The sequence below is a fragment of the Lissotriton helveticus genome, chromosome 12 (assembly GCF_964261635.1).
Source record: "Lissotriton helveticus chromosome 12, aLisHel1.1, whole genome shotgun sequence".
Taxonomy (NCBI): Eukaryota; Metazoa; Chordata; class Amphibia; order Caudata; family Salamandridae; genus Lissotriton; species Lissotriton helveticus.
In genome coordinates, this window is record NC_136073.1 from 148354134 (window position 1) to 148372122 (window position 17989).

The following is a 17989-nucleotide window of genomic DNA, read 5'->3' on the forward strand; positions in this document are numbered from 1 at the left end:
AGATAAGACCTTACAACTATTGGAACATCAGAAAGTGGTTTCAGCACTCCAAAGACAGTAAAAGTTTTTTTAAATATCACATCCAACTTAAAGATTTTCTATCTTCAGATAATATGCACAGAAGGAAAGAAAAAGTCCAAATTCAGTATATGTGTTTCTTGTTCCAAGATTTTTTTCTCTTTATTATTCACATAACAGAAACTTCTTCCAAAAGTGAAATCATCAAAGCCATAGCCAACGCGTTTCGTCTCGCTAGGAGACTTCTTCAGGGCTTCAAATCAATAATATAGGTCTACAGTCCTCAAGATACGAAATAGTATGGTATTCACAATGGCAGTTAAATGGAACGTTTGTTAGCGTATTCTTATAATCGCAAACTGGCATGATAACCGCACGATATCCGATCCATTCGAGGGTTACGTCTCAGACACCGTTGTACATTTGCAATTGCGAGTCGCAAATTGCGAGTCGCAATTTCCATTGGTCGTACATCTGGCCCCAAGAGTTCAAGGTTACCTGCCCTGGGGTTTCCAACTACAAAGGTGCTTTCAGCGATGGTAGACGCTACAAGTTGAAGTTAATGGGTAACAGTAACTGCAAAGAAAGGCTGCAAGGGGCGACTGAGGGACCAGTCCGGCAGAACCCAAAGGGGGTCTCAGCTCTTGAGATTCTCAGGACCACAGAGGTCAGTTTCAATGGACTCGGGCTGGGGGGCTCGGATGCCTAAGTGTTTTGTCAGGCGGTCGGCGAGTTTGAGGCTCTCGCAGTTCTCAGTGCACCTGCAGAACAGTGAGAAAATGAACAGCAAGACGACTCCTGGCATGGGACTGACATCTGTTGAAGTACCTCGAAATGCAGGTCTGTTTCGGCAGTGATGGTGTTCAGTCTGAACTCAAACAAGCCTTGGTGCCTGCAACAGGCTCTGGTACCCAGGGTATTGGTGCAGGGAGCCTTCGGGTTGGATCAGCCCCTAGAAGACTGGATGGATCGATGGCCTGACCTCCTGGACACTCTGTGACCTCCTCCTGGGCTGCTGCTGCATCAGTGGACCCGGTGGTCATCAGATCAGTGAACTGGATTGTGTGGTTGATGCCTGCAGGCTGCAGGGAAGTGGCTCCGCTACTTCAAGGGAGATGCTGGCTGCTTGGCAAAGTGCTGGCAGCCCTTCAAGGCATTTGGAGGATGCGCTGTTGCAGGATGAGTAGTTTCTTTGCAATTGTCGGGACAGGAGCAGCCAGGCAGGCTTTGGCATCAAGTCCACAACTAGTCCACAGTTCTTGAGTTCTTCAGCTCTTCTTTATCCTCATTCTTCTTTAGTCATCTGAGTTCATGATGCCAGAGGGCTACCTAAATACTAAATTGAGGGAAGTTACGGGGAGTGAAGGGCAGTAGCCAATTGGCTACTTGGCCTTGGGGCCACTACACCCCCTATATGACCATTTCCTGTAGGGCATAACCCTGTCCCAGAGTTGCTAATTACACCCAAAATCACGATGGTGGAACCCTTCTTTTGTGGAGCACATAGGTAGCCCACTTTAGGGGTGAGACCAGCCTGTTTGTTCAACATGCCTCCTTGCATAGCTGACTCCCCGGCTGTCCTGATGCCAAATGAGCCTCAGGGCAGGGGTTGGCATCTCCCATGTCAGTGGGAAGCAGGGGTTGCATATCAAAGGCGGCAGGGGCTTAGAAGCCCCTGGCATTGATATCCTAAATCACTAGTCATCCTGTCGGAGGAGGTGGGAAAACCTTCCTCCAGAGCAGGCATTGTTTCTGGCCTTAGAGAGCATGGGCTCTCACCTCAGGGGTCAGAAACTTGTCTGTGGTGGCAGGCTGGTCGATATCAGTCAGCCAGCACACTGGATAGGGGTAGGTTTTTTTAGGAGCACCTCTAAGGTGCCCTCTGGGTGCATGTCATAATACATTTTGTACTGGAAACAGTCCTGAATTATTAAATCATGGTGTTTGAAACAAAACACCATAGGTTTCAGTAAAGCCATCATGTAGCTGGGGAACTCGTAATGACCATTGCGCAGAACATATACTTAAGATGGCTTCCCTGTTCACTTGTAGCATCTAGTAATTGAACTAGACAGCACAGGGGCATCTGCTATGCAGATATGCCCTCACATGAAAGATAATGCACCCTGCCTTAGGGCTACAAGGCCTGCTGTAGGGGTAACTCACATCTATTACATGCATTGACTTTGGCATAGCACACACTGAGTGTGCCTTGTTGTGTTTTCACTCATGGTTTGCACTATGACACGCAGCCTGAATGGCAGGCTGCTTGCAATTTGTATGGGGGTCCCTTAGAGCGGCATAATACATGCCGTAGCCCTTAGGGGACCCTCTTTGGTACCCATGCTCTAGGTATCCTGAGCACCACTCACTAGGGAAGTACAGGGGTACCAAAGTGTGTACCAATTGTGTTGCAGATAGGCAATTTTCCTTGTTTTCGGCAAAGGGCACTGGGGCCTGGTTAGCATAGACCCGATGCACGTCAGTCGAAAAACATCCATTTCATTGGCAAAAAGTGAGGGATAACCATGACAAAAATGGGCAAGTGCCTACAGTCCCCGACTCAACAGAGCATAGTACTCCAAGTTTCTACTAGCAAGGCAAATTGTAGCGCAGGACAGGGAATCCAAACACATGGACATCTTCGGGAATAGTGATTTTTCACTTTTGCTCATACAATTGAAGATGGACAGTACACAGCTAACGGCCGGTCACGACATGACGGACTGTGTGATTTGCTCTGTGGGCACCAGTGTAGTGATCAGGCATTTTGCCTAGATGCATGCCACAGAATTCTCTGGTGACCTGCAGGCATCCTTTATGGATATTCCATTTGAGGCTGCAGGTTATTTTGTCAAATAAGTGATTCGGCACTGGAACTCTTCAGGGACAGCTGTGCTATGTCCTGTTCCCAGGGCGTGCACTCTGCTCCCTGTAAATTCCACGAGCAATACCAACATTTAGAGGCTATGCTCAATTTATCTTCTACTGCCAGAGGCAACCCTCGCACTCTTCACAAAAGCTAGCGCAGCCCTTTTTGCAGTTGATGCAGCTGTGGAGGGCAGTAGTCTTCTTCCTCCTTGCCTGATATATCTGGTGTCATACCACCTTGATTCCTACATCTATGGTCATGTGCAACTGGTAGGGGGCAGGATTTGTTTCTTCCTACCCTGCTGGCATGCTATAATGTCAGAGCAGTAAGTGCTGAAGATTGTTCAACATACTTACACCCTTCTACTTGCATCTCTTTCTCCTCACATCCCTCTGGTTTTTGTTCAGACGCCGGCAGATCATGCCTCGATCCTTGTGCAGGACATGTGGTCTCTACCAGCCAGGGGTATGGTAGGAATTACCCCAGACCAGAGGCGAGTAGGTGATGTTACACTAGTTACTTTAAGGTGACCAAAAAAGAGAGAGGAATCATCCTAATTCTAAACTTCGACAGTGGCATCAAGACATTCTACCCCCACAACCACATCTGGATCTTTTCACCGCCACTGAATATGCATGTTGCGAGTATTACAAACTGTAGTTTCCACCAAGAGATTCCCTGGGAAATGCATTCTGCATGCAGTGGAACGCCGGTCTCCTGTACTCTTCCTACTTCTGCCTCTCCTCTACCGAGTTCAGGAATGACATGGTTCAGATCATCTTGCTAGCTCTGGATTGAGCCAGAAGAGTGACAATGTTGAGCCCGAACATTTGTCCTGTGATTTGTCTACCTCTTTGAGAGGACCTTCTGTATCAATTAAAGGGTAGGGTCCTGCACCCACAACTCCATGCATAGAGATTGAGTGTCGCCAACTCAGCTGTTTTGATTTACCTGCTGAAGTAGTGGATGCTATTCTTGCTACTAAAAGTCTACAAAATCTATTTAGTTTGGTGGTTAATGTTTGTGGCCTGATGCGGAGACTCAAGTTGGCCCTCTTCAGGCCAATCTGTTGGGTGTTTTTTTGTAAGTTTTTTCTTTGGCTTTGTAGTAGGTATTGTCACAAGTTAATTGTCAGGCTTTTCTACTTTTGCCTGGCTAGCCTTTCTTATTCAAGTCACCTGTGATGCATGTCTTGAAAGTGCGAGCATGCATGTTCCATCCTGAACCCTTTATTATTCCTATTCCTATTTCTCAATAGGACCTTTTTTTTGGTTGACACATTCTTATTATGCACTCTCTTCGAACCTCTGCACATGTGCTCTCTTGGATTGCTGACCCTTAAGATGGTATTCCTCATTGCAATTACTTCTGTGCACCGTGTCAGACAGCTACATTTGCTTTCAGTGTAACTTCCATATATCACCTTCTTCATGGACAAACTGGTGCTACAATCTCGCACTTCTTTTCTGCCAAACGTAGTGTCGCTCTTCCTCGTCGAACAGTCCATCATGTTTCCTGCTTCTTTTGCTCCACCTCACCCCTGTAACAGGAAGGAGAGGCCCCCGAAAAGAGCCTTTGGTTTTTACATCAAATGCATGAAAGTAGCGTTTGGATGACTGGCTTCTGCACTGCTAAGAGAATAAGGCAGTCCTGAAGAGAACCTTAACCAGGTGGATCGTCCTATGCATAAAAACAAGCTTTGCCTTTGCCAAAAGTAAGCCTTGTGAGGCCATAGCTAAGAATGCCATTGTGGCGTTCGCAAGAGGAGACATTTCACTCACTCAGTCTTGCAGTACTCCCACGTGTGAATTCCACTCCTAAGACCCTCCACATTTTGGCGAGTACTGGTTTGGTATCTATTGACTATGTGAGGAATCTGTGGTTAGAAGTATGCATCAGAAGAAATGTACTCTTTTGCTTGTGGATACTCTGTATTACCCTTGAATCCTCACTGGCCTACCCTATTCCTACTCTGCAGAATGGAGTTATAGTGTTCTAAAAAGGTTATATTTGGCACATTGTCATTCCTCTTAATTGTTACAGCTGCTCCACATCTGAGGGAGTGGAAGAATTCAAGTGAAAATGAATGTCAATGCGCAGGGGTGGCACCTATATATGATTCTGTCCCATTACTTCTGGAGGCAGTGCTTGGTCACTGCAGAGTCTGATCATGCCACTGCTATGAAATATTCTGTATTCAGCCTGGTTAAATTCACTAAGCAAGGATTCTATGATTGTTCATTCATAATGTGTCGCTGTAGATATGCATGCCTTGCATACACCTGCCATCTATTATTGTGCTCGGACATTACAACTTATTTTCTTCTATGAAGCTTTGAGTCATGGGATGTGCTGTGACTCTTTAGTTCAAATTGTGCATGGGTGGCAACACCACCTTGGGTTTCTTTTTTTTCCTGCAATTTGGTTCGGACGTATTCAGCAACGACTCTGAGATCAAAGCTTTACTCGTGGCGCTTCAGACCTAACTCTACACTTCTAGGCCGACAACTCAAATGCATGATCAACCTGTATCTGACAATTCCCCCAAGGGGACACTGTTCTAGTTAGATCTACTGCTTCGGCACCCGGCAGCTGACGCCCCAGTCGAGTCTACCTCTATCCTTACGCAGCTCGCCCCAGAGAAAGCATACAGGAAGAAGGCGAACTAATGCACATCCTTCCAATCTCGCCAAAGTGTAACACAGAATACCCTTGGGTGGAGCAAGCATGGCATCTGAACCTTCGCCTCTCTCCTGAACATGACTAGACCTCATGCAAGTTCCACCTTACCTTTTGGTGTGAGAAGACCTTAAGGTACTTAAGGGAGATGCTTTGGGCATATTTGAGAATTCAGCAGAAGTCATCCTCTGAGACAGCCAACATTTTAGAAGACCATAACACCTGTACAGGAAAGACAGTAGGAGTTCCACCTTTGCTGGGAGGAAATCACAGCAGTTCAGTGGGTGCTAGTAGTATTTCAGCAGGGGTCCTGGTTAGAATTGCATGCCACCTCAACCAATACACTATGGCAACACATCCTCTGCTAAAACCACACACTTTCTGCCACGTTGGTGGGGTAGCTTGGGCAAAGGTGCTCTGGCCTATGTGATGTGATCACTTTTGTCAAAACTGTTTTTCCGCTGATGTATTGGTGGTTGCATGACATACTTATTTCATTTGCCAAGACAAACTCCTGCAATAGCAAAAAATAAGTGCCCTGATGTGCAGTGAGATTTCTCTTCACAAGAGCGGTTAGTTGCTAATGTGTTCTTCCCTAGCCCACCATGCAATGTAGGAAAGGGCAGGAAATGGATACATCAGAAGGACTGCTCTGCTGACCTACATATGCCAGTGGACCGTGGGTGGTTGAGCCAGTACAGGCTTCACTGTAGAAATCCAGCAGTTCCCCAACCTCTACATTTGGCTTAGCACAGATTTTTGTTAGGAAGGAGCTCTTTCTATTCATGGTGTGGCTTCTGCTCTGACAACTCTAAATCACCTCACAAGTGTGTTATTCCTCTTCTCTTAGAGAGAGCCTCCACTCTTGCTCTCTGTGTTAAAATTAAAGTTTTCTTGGTAGATGAACATTGAAGGAAGGAAAATGCAAAAGGGCTTGTTTGGGAACGGAAAAGGGTTCAAGATGTCATACATATTAGGGATGAACTGCGGATAAACTGATTGCACAAGTGATACTACGGTGAATAAGTTGTACTTTTTACGGCCAGAGAGAAAATGTCACCATGTTTGATACCAAGGAGGAAATTATATCCCAATGTCCCATTGTCTGTATGAGTGAGCAATTGCCTAACATCTACCCTTCTGTTTCAATATCTACTTGAAGTCTCTTGAACGAGGAGTGACCTCCGTTTTAGGGTTCCATTTGTAATGTATTTTTTATTTTTACCATTCAGAGCGAAAAAGGTATACTGCAAGTACTTGGTGTGCAGCTCCTTCACCTTACTGAGCTTCATGCCGGATGAACAGCAACGGTGAGCATATTAATTCAACAAGATGCCCCCCTCCCACCCGAGAGAATACCTTGTCATTTTTTCACTGCACCTAGGAGAAGACATCTGCTGGTAGTGTGGTGTTTGCAGTTTAAACATCATGAGTGATTGATTGGATGGAGATTACAGAATTTTTCTTGGCAACATTTTGGGAGGGAGGACAGTGAGAAAGTAGTGAGGAGGTATTTCATAGGCTGGATCACTTTGGAACTGAGTTGTTTAATGTAGGGCCCAGTGGGCTGGGTCATTGCTTGTACCATCAGGCTGCTCGCTGACTGCATTAATCCTTTCTGTTTGGATTCATTTTATGTATCAAGAAATTCATAAAAACCCCAGTTGGTACCAGCCCACCTGTCTGGAGCTACATCTTTGTCAAACTCCCCAGATTATTTGCAGAAATTGCACTGGTCGTGTATCACATTGGTTGATTATTGAAATCACAAGCAAGCTTTCACTGCTTTTCTTCCTTCGGTTTTACAGGTTGCTTTTACCACATCCTGAGATTTCGCCCATTTCCTCCATTCCTCTGGTCCTGTTCATTAAACTGATGTCCAAGTCTGAAACGCCACACAAAGGGCGCTCCACCTGCAGGGTGACCTCTGTGATCAGCCTGAGTCTGCGTTGGGTGTGTGCAATTTGTACAGCTATCTTCAAACAGGTACAGTTGTTAATATGGGGCAGTCTGATGGTAATGGTATGTTTATATAATTTGAGATATGGTATGTTTTGTTAGTGTCCTTGTAAGTCGCACACTACAAATGGCATTATCCCTATATGCTGGTCTCAGATGTGAAACCGAGAGAAAATGAATGGCAATAAAAGAGCAATCAGGGTGGATTACGAGAGGATGTGCTAAGAGTGGCAGGAATTGAAAGGAGGTAGAAAAGGCTGCCATGGGAACCATCTCTTTACCCTTTTTGTAGTGAGGGTTTCTGCGAGCGGAAATCCTGGCTTGTAGGGCGATTAAGCATAGGTGATCAAGTGGTGTGTGTAACATACTAGGATCAAAGCAAAAAAGTGCTATCAGTTGAGAACTAATAGCATCCCCTAGGGCACACTAAAATGGCGATTCTTGCCTCCACAGTTTATAAAGAACCAAAGATGAAAAATGTCTTATTGGACCAAATGAATTTTAATCCATAGTATTAGATTTTGATATGTTTATCCACATATTATGTAACATGATTTCTCTTGCTCCAATGCATTTCGGACATTGTCCTTCATCGGGGAGCATCTAGAAAAAGAATGACATACACACAGATCTGTATATATCCTAATGGGTTCAGTATAAAAATTACGTGATGTGTGCACCATATCGAAAAACAGTGTGGTGTTAAATACAAGTGAAACCGTGGTCAAAAGAAAGGAAGCGTGAAAAACGATTTAACGTAAAAATCACAATTGAAAATAATGTTCAAAAACGTGCCAACGTAAAAGTGCAAGGTAAAGCATTCACCCAAACTGACTAAATAGGAAATGAAGTTCAGCCGAACATGGTGGGAGGTACGTGATGAAACATCATGCAAACGTTAGAAACATTAAACCTACGTAATAAAAGATAAGCCACATTTCTCCCAAGTAGAGTAAACGAAGTTCACCCAAATAGTGTAAATTATCCGCGATAAAGCTGCATACAAGCATTCCCAAATTAAACCCAGCGAGTCGCCCGGTTAAAATTGTGCACGATAAAGCTGCATACAAGCATTCCCAAATTAAACCCGGCGTGTCGCCCGGTTAACTGAACTTACATGAGAGAAAAGTCATTGCGGCATCATGAGCGTGAGTTCAAAACACTGCGCCATGAGCGGGAGGCTAACACGGAAGTCTAAATACAATTTGGATGCACGTGACACGGGGTCAATTGCTAAAGCTAAACAAGGGACTAACAAAGATAAGGAAACGCGGGATGTTTTCACAAAGGGGTATGGACCCAAAAGATCAATGTAGAAGTGAAATACACATGAGAACAGTCTCCCATATAGTGTGAATACATAGAATGTGAAGTGACGTGAATTAAAATATAAAAAAATAAAATTAAATGAAAATTAAAATTAAATGAAAATAAAATTAAATGAAAATGTAATGCTAAATGTAGCAACAAGGAGAAATGTCCAGAAAAAAATCCCCTACTGGGGATAGATGCAGGAAGGTTTTACAGGTAACATGAAAATTCGATGCGTTCATTAAGCCCAAATGGCTTCATTGACTGCAGTCTATATATCCAGTAATATTCTCTTTGGAGTAATTGTTTGTTGTCCTTTCCCTCTTCTTTATTGATGACTTCAAGAATAGTGTATTTCAGTTGAGAAACAGAATGTTTCATTTCGTTGAAATGGGTTGCTACAGTCGATTTCTGGTTCATAGTACGAATATTAGACTTATGTTCGTTGAGGCGTGTTTTGACTTTGCGTTCTGTTTTTCCAACATAAGTCTTTCCGCAAGGACATTTCAAGAGGTAAACACAATTATTGGTGTCACAAGTTGCAGTCACTCGTAATTGAATTTTGTATCCTTTCATAGGATGTGTGATTTCTGTGCCAGTTATTATGTTATGACAGTTATTGCAATTGTTACATGTTCTGGTACCACGGAATTGAACGTTCAATGTTTTGGTCTCTTTGAGGATTTCTCCTAAGTTCTTGCCTCTGGTGTAAGCAAATAATGGTAACGACTTGAAAATGTCATTGAAATCAGTCTCCAATTGTAGTAATGGCCAATATTTTAGTATTATATTTTTGTAGTTGATGCTTACATTCGAAAATTTAGAAACGACGACCAGCCGGTCGCTTTTGGGTTTTTGTACAGTTTTCTTTAGAATCTCTTCGCGTTGCATTGGTTAGATGAACATTTTTGCCGATTCCAAAATTTGATCTGGGTATCCTCTTGAACGGAATCTTTCTGTCATTTCATTAATGCGTATTTCTGAAGTGGTTGGATCTGAGGTGATGCGTTTGACTCTAAGTAACTGTGATCTGGGTAGATGTTTTTTTAGGGATGGCTGGTGAAAACTAGTATAATGCAAGGTATTATTGCGATCTGTTGGTTTTCTAAAAATGTCAGTGGTTATCTGGTTATTCATGAGTGTAATTCTTACATCCAAGAAGGTGATCGAATTAGGTTCAATGTTCCATGTGAATTTTATTCGGTCCTTGGTGTGATTTAACTTGTCCAGGGCTGTTTCTAAGCTTTCTTTGGTGTTCTTCCACACAATGAATAGGTCATCAATGTAGCGTACGTACATTTTGAGGTTATTGCTCCATTCAGATCTTGACCAAATATTTGTATGTTCGAATTCTCCCATAAAGATATTAGCGTAGACAGGAGCTGCAGAATTCCCCATGCTGGTGCCCACGAGTTGCAAATACCAGTTATCTCGGTGTTTGAAATAACTGTGGTAGAGTGTGAAAGTCATTAATTCCATCAGGAAGATTTTAGTAGCTTCATCCAAATCTAAATTTAGAACCGCTTGTTCAATAGCTTCTATGCCTCCTGCGTGTGGAATGGAAGTGTATAGTGCACTGACATCAGCAGTGCATAACCACAATTTTTCATTTGGACAAATGACTAGCTCTTGTAGCTTGCACAGAAAGTCTGTTGTGTCTCTAATGTAACTTGGTAGTGCCTGGACCGTAGGCTGTAATTTACGATCCAGATACTGTCCAATCGGTTCATGAATGCTGCCACATGTAGATACTATAGGGCGAATCGGCGGATTCATCAAATCTTTATGTATCTTGGGCATGGCGTAAATCGATGGACTTCTAGGATGAGATTGAAGAAGAAAATTTCTAGTTCTTTGGTCAATAATGCCCTGTGACTGGACTTTTTCAATAATAGTTTTTAACTCTGTGGCAAACTGTTGTGTCGGATTACTAGGTAATTTCATGTAGACCATTTCATCAGAAACATGATCATGTAGTTTTTGGTGGTACATCGACGCGTTCATAATCACAATTGCGCCTCCTTTGTCAGCTTTGGTGCAAATTATCTGGTCATTGTGAGCTATCGATCTCAAGCGATCTTGATCTTTCTGAGTCATATTCTTATATGAGTTTTTGTTGTAATCAATGCTTGTCAAATCCTTTTTGACGAGTTGTTCAAAAAGATCAATGGTCTTATGGCTTACTGGAGCCTGAAAAGTACTTGATGGTTTTAGACCCATTAATGGGTCCTCTTTTTTCTCTCCTTGTTGAATGATATTGTCAAAAAAAATTCTAAGTCTCAATTTTCTAACCATTTTGAAAGTTGCTATTTCTAATTCCAACAGGTTAGATTTACTAGCAGGTACAAACGAAGTGCCTTTCTGTAATATTCGCATGTCTTGACTTGTAAAGGTGTAGTCGGATATGTTAATGACTAATTGATTGTCCTCGTTCATTTCTTTTTTCTCTCTTTCTCCTTTGGTAGAGTTACACTTCTTGTTTGTGGCATGCTTTTTTGTTTTGCCCCTCCGGGGTCGTCTTGTTCCACGACCTGTTCTAAAAAAGGAGTTGTAGTAGTGTCAATAGAAGTACTAGGGATCGATTCTTGTAACCTCACAGTTTGCTTTGCTCCTAACGGACGGCCTCTCTGTTGTCCAGATTTTTGTTGACGTTCAGTGAAGTCTCCTTCCGACGAAGACGTGTCCGTGTTTTGGGTGTAGGGACGAGATCTTCTCCTCTGGGCGTAGACCTCCGCCCAGGTATATACCTCATCCAACTTGTAATCAAGCGTATCACGCCTGAATTTTCTAATTTTTCGATCGTTAATCTCCATTTGATGTTTCTCCAGTTGTTGTTTGATATCGGCTATGAATTCATCCCATTCTTCCGTGGGGATGTTCTTAGTAAGCTCCTCTTTGGTTTCTTCAATTTCCTTTTCAATCTCCATTATGATTTTAGATAACTCTTCCACTATTAAAAGAATCAAATCAAGGCTACATTTGTTTAGTATCGCATACCATTTGTCTTGAAATGGTTTAGAGTTCTTACACAAGGAAGGTTTAAGTGCAATTCGCAAGCCCCTGGGGATACGTGATGTCTTATGATATTTAATTAAAGTCGCTGCATGTAAAGTCTGGTTGATCTTACGTTTAGACAGGTATAACAATTGTTTGGCATTCTGTTCTTTACTCCTTGTTGTCGAGGATTGAGTGATGTCGTCCTGAATTAAAGCATAGATTTTGTGAGTTTCTTCAATGCCGAAGGCAAAGGTGTCTGCTCTAGCTTCCGTTGAGCGGGCTATGTCTTCAAAGTTCATTGTCAAATTTCTGGCGTGCCACCTGGCCGTTGGGTAGATCCACGTAAATAATGAGATAAGGTTTAGTGGACAAGTGCACAGCTATGTTCAACTTATTTAGTGTTGATATTCAAAAGGTAAAGTAGGTGCTCCCGGGTGTCGTCCTCCGCCCTGTGGACGAGTAATGTTCAAAGCAAAAAAGTGCTATCAGTTGAGAACTAATAGCATCCCCTAGGGCACACTAAAATGGCGATTCTTGCCTCCACAGTTTATAAAGAACCAAAGATGAAAAATGTCTTATTGGACCAAATGAATTTTAATCCATAGTATTAGATTTTGATATGTTTATCCACATATTATGTAACATGATTTCTCTTGCTCCAATGCATTTCGGACATTGTCCTTCATCGGGGAGCATCTAGAAAAAGAACGACATACACACAGATCTGTATATATCCTAATGGGTTCAGTATAAAAATTACGTGATGTGTGCACCATATCGAAAAACAGTGTGGTGTTAAATACAAGTGAAACCGTGGTCAAAAGAAAGGAAGCGTGAAAAACGATTTAACGTAAAAATCACAATTGAAAATAATGTTCAAAAACGTGCCAACGTAAAAGTGCAAGGTAAAGCATTCACCCAAACTGACTAAATAGGAAATGAAGTTCAGCCGAACATGGTGGGAGGTACGTGATGAAACATCATGCAAACGTTAGAAACATTAAACCTACGTAATAAAAGATAAGCCACATTTCTCCCAAGTAGAGTAAACGAAGTTCACCCAAATAGTGTAAATTATGCGCGATAAAGCTGCATACAAGCATTCCCAAATTAAACCCAGTGAGTCGCCCGGTTAAAATTGTGCACGATAAAGCTGCATACAAGCATTCCCAAATTAAACCCGGCGTGTCGCCCGGTTAACTGAACTTACATGAGAGAAAAGTCATTGCGGCATCATGAGCGTGAGTTCAAAACACTGCGCCATGAGCGGGAGGCTAACACGGAAGTCTAAATACAATTCGGATGCACGTGACACGGGGTCAATTGCTAAAGCTAAACAAGGGACTAACAAAGATAAGGAAACGCGGGATGTTTTCACAAAGGGGTATGGACCCAAAAGATCAATGTAGAAGTGAAATACACATGAGAACAGTCTCCCATATAGTGTGAATACATAGAATGTGAAGTGACGTGAATTAAAATATAAAAAAATAAAATTAAATGAAAATGAAAATTAAATGAAAATAAAATTAAATGAAAATGTAATGCTAAATGTAGCAACATTTTCATTTAATTTTATTTTCATTTAATTTTCATTTTCATTTAATTTTATTTTTTTATATTTTAATTCACGTCACTTCACATTCTATGTATTCACACTATATGGGAGACTGTTCTCATGTGTATTTCACTTCTACATTGATCTTTTGGGTCCATACCCCTTTGTGAAAACATCCCGCGTTTCCTTATCTTTGTTAGTCCCTTGTTTAGCTTTAGCAATTGACCCCGTGTCACGTGCATCCGAATTGTATTTAGACTTCCGTGTTAGCCTCCCGCTCATGGCGCAGTGTTTTGAACTCACGCTCATGATGCCGCAATGACTTTTCTCTCATGTAAGTTCAGTTAACCGGGCGACACGCCGGGTTTAATTTGGGAATGCTTGTATGCAGCTTTATCGTGCACAATTTTAACCGGGCGACTCGCTGGGTTTAATTTGGGAATGCTTGTATGCAGCTTTATCGCGCATAATTTACACTATTTGGGTGAACTTCGTTTACTCTACTTGGGAGAAATGTGGCTTATCTTTTATTACGTAGGTTTAATGTTTCTAACGTTTGCATGATGTTTCATCACGTACCTCCCACCATGTTCGGCTGAACTTCATTTCCTATTTAGTCAGTTTGGGTGAATGCTTTACCTTGCACTTTTACGTTGGCACGTTTTTGAACATTATTTTCAATTGTGATTTTTACGTTAAATCGTTTTTCACGCTTCCTTTCTTTTGACCACGGTTTCACTTGTATTTAACACCACACTGTTTTTCGATATGGTGCACACATCACGTAATTTTTATACTGAACCCATTAGGATATATACAGATCTGTGTGTATGTCGTTCTTTTTCTAGATGCTCCCCGATGAAGGACAATGTCCGAAATGCATTGGAGCAAGAGAAATCATGTTACATAATATGTGGATAAACATATCAAAATCTAATACTATGGATTAAAATTCATTTGGTCCAATAAGACATTTTTCATCTTTGGTTCTTTATAAACTGTGGAGGCAAGAATCGCCATTTTAGTGTGCCCTAGGGGATGCTATTAGTTCTCAACTGATAGCACTTTTTTGCTTTGAACATTACTCGTCCACAGGGCGGAGGACGACACCCGGGAGCACCTACTTTACCTTTTGAATATCAACACTAAATAAGTTGAACATAGCTGTGCACTTGTCCACTAAACCTTATCTCATAACATACTAGGATGGCATGAAGGGTCCTTAGGGGTGCAGTAAGGATCAACAACTATGGGAGGATGCTAGCCACAGTGAGGTGTATGGTATGAGTACAGACATTAACATGGTTAAGCATTTATGTTATATAGCCCTACTGTTGCTACTGTGGTGCACAGAATCAGGGTAGAAATCTCCCAAACACCCTGAGTACTTCAAACACTCATATTTTATAGGCGTCTTTCCTTTGCAAGTCTCTAGGGATAGTTAATCTCAACTACCTGGCTTCCCAGACCAATTGCACTGATTTACGCTGTCTGAACCTGACCACTGCTGAATCCTTCTAGAGGCCTCCTTTGAATTATAATAAGAGTGTTACTTTCTTCTCCCAATGCTGGGCCCCATGGCAAGTTATGCATAACCCTCCCCATCTATCCTCCCTTTCTGTGTAATATTTTGTGTTCCAAGGATTTCTGATCGGACAATAATTCTTATCTCACTGTCAAGTGTGTACAGATATCATCCCATGCAGTACAACTCTACCTGTAGCACCTCTCCTACAGAAACTTTGTCTATTGAGTACTCCCCCACCCAGTTCAACTCTCCATGCAAGTTACATATCTGTAGCAAAATGAGCACTAGGACTGTATTTGTACCTTGAGACCCCTTATGTAAGGGCCAGGAAGTGAGACGTTGTGCTACTCGGAAGAAACGTATCTCTTATAGAAAGATTGTTTTATGTGACACATTCTCGTCTTTCCTAAAGGTGATATTGGGGTGACTTCAACAAACTCTGCTCTTTTGCTGCTCAGAATTGGAATGTGTAACTTACTCTGCTAGTTTGTTGCCAGGGCTTGCAGTGCTGTTAAACATACTCTTCTGTTTTGAGGTTGGTTGAATTAAAATTTCAATCACCCTCTTCTTTGTGCTGTTTTTGGTGTCTAAATCTCAATTGCTTGCCTCTGAGGTGGCAAGAGTAACTCCCTGTCCCTATAGATCCAAAATGGTATCCAGGATTTACCTTCATTTACTTGAGTAAACATGTGTTACTCTAATATATTAAAACTTTTATTGCTTACTATGTTTCCCTAATGGAGGCTTCGAACCGCAGATTCCTTACCTTTAGAATATTCCTCATGAGCCAAAATGGATCCGGAAGTTTTTAGAGCAGTGCTCCAGTGTGTTACTAGGTGGCATCATGCGTGTCCATCTTGTTCCGCCATCAGGAGTGACGAAGTGGAGTCACATATAGGTGCCAGCCTTGCATGTTGACGTTAGTTTTTTTTCTTTCCACACCTTCGAACTCTGATCTGGAGCTCCACCCACTTTTTTGTTGGTTGATGAATTCTTTGCAAAATATTTTCCAATGTGCATGGCAAAAATGTTGCCCCATCCCCCTGAAGACTACTGGGTTCAAGCCATGCCCTGACTGCCATAAACCGATGTTGGTGACGGACCCGCATGAGGTGTGTCTCTGGTGTTTGGACTCAGGGCACATCTTCAAGTGTGCCCTTATGCACTCAAAGGCAATCTGGGTCCAGGAAATGAAACTGCATGTTGCCTAATACCAAAAGAAGTCATGGACTTCACACAAGTCCAGCTCTTGCTTTAAGTCGAGGGGGTAGACTTGTTCCCGGTCTCAAGGGCACTCTCGCTACAGATCCTCTTTATCTGGTGAGCCGAATCTAAATACAAGGTGTTCAAGCAGGACCTGGGTCATCGGCGATGCCACCGCTAATCAAGACCTTTAAGGAGGCCATGTTGTGAACTTTTGGCATTCTTCCAGCTCCCTCTGGCATGCCTTCGGGTCCCAGTGAACTGCAGGGGCCTTCAATTAGGTTTCACTGGCGGATCAGTCCATGGCACCATGTGTGCACCGTCAATTTGCCTCATATTTTGCACCGACTCTGGTGCTGACCTCCATTCCAGATCCAAGATGTATACCGGTTCCTTCTCCACCGATGCCGGAGGTTGAGCCTTGGCTGATTTCGGGGTCTGACCTCAAGCCAAATCTGCTTCGTCCTTGACCAAGGTTGTGTTTTGACTCCACTCCAACACACCTCGTTAATGTACACTTTGATTCTGGCAGAACACTCCCTGTTTCACAAGGCCTGCCTCAGGCTTCACCTCCTTTGGCTTGGACTTTTATTGACCTGATAATGATGATAGTAATGATGGGAATGGTTTACCCACACACTGTGACGGTGATGATATATATAGGGACTTGTAGTAGGCCAGTGGGCTAGATACCTCCCCTGACACGTTTGGTTTGACCCATTGGCCCCCAACAAAGAAGAGTGCATCATTTGACATAGTGATTATACGTTCAGCTGAAGTCATAGACCTTCTGTAGTAGGGGATCTCTGTGTATAGTCATAATCTAGTGAATAGTCCCGCCCATGTGCATGGACCCCGGAGCAATCAAAAATAATCTCTTAGAGTGTCGAAAAATGCAGAAATGCACACACACTTAAGAGAGAATTTAAAGACAGATAATGCAGCCTAAAAAGGCTACACTGTCCAGTACTCCAACTAGAAATTCCACCAAAAAAATCCACAAAACAGCAAAGTCTGTACAGATTTCCCTTGCTTAAACAGCAAAAACCCTCTGGAATGATAGAGAGGAGGACCTGGACTGACAAGCACCATAGGCTGCCATTATGTGGCTCAGAACAGGATACTGTGCCTTTAAGAGAACTTTCCAGAACTTCACAGTATCCCAGAATGCACTGCAGGTCCCAGTTACTTTCAGTTCTTTTTTCCGGCTCCTGCAAGCAGGACCCTGGAGCATTGAGCTCTCCCTTTTCAAGGGTTTATTGTGTTTTTTCACTGAAAATTCGATCTGAGTACTTTCTAAGTACTTTTGGGCTTTTCTTCTTGGGTTTTGCTCTCTTTTTGTGTCAAATATGCCTTCCTTATTTGACAAATGCCCGGAGTGCTCCAGGAAGATGGCTAAGTCAGACCCTCATGAGGTGTGTATCCTCTGCCTGCCCTCTTCCCATGTTCCAGAGGAGTGTGAGATCTGTAAAGGCTTCTCTGGCAGGACCCTGAAGGACAGAATGAAGATCAGACTTCAGGGCCTCGAGGAAAGAAGGCTGAAGGCTCAAGGTGGGTCTGGTGGGGCTTCATCTGCCCATGCTGAGGCCTCTGGGGGGGCTCCCCAGGGGCAGGAAGTCCAGCAAACGTCCACAGTCTCCGTCGGGGTCGGTAGCGCTGACCACGGCGTCGAGAGGAAGGTCCACGGCCAGTTCCCGGTCTCCCCAGGGCTCTGGGTCGAGAAAACGTCGCCCGTCGACGTCGAGGGACTTACACAGGCCGCCGTCGAACCCAGTGACGATTTCATCGACGTCGAGTGAACGGCGTCGACGGGCCCGGCGTCGGCGCTGGCCGTCAAAGCGACACCGCCGATCGCTGTCGACGA

At 43.2% G+C, this 17989-nt stretch overlaps 1 protein-coding gene across 1 annotated transcript in view; it reads left to right on the forward strand.

Moving 5' to 3' along the window:
* CTC1 (CST telomere replication complex component 1) overlaps positions 1 to 17989 on the forward strand; it is a 230849-nt gene that overhangs the window by 132907 nt on the left and 79953 nt on the right. Inside the window, exons 19-20 of the mRNA XM_078671543.1 lie at positions 6802 to 6879; positions 7378 to 7555. Of these exons, the coding sequence (XP_078527669.1) occupies positions 6802 to 6879; positions 7378 to 7555 (256 nt within the window). The remainder of the gene's footprint in view (positions 1 to 6801; positions 6880 to 7377; positions 7556 to 17989) is intronic.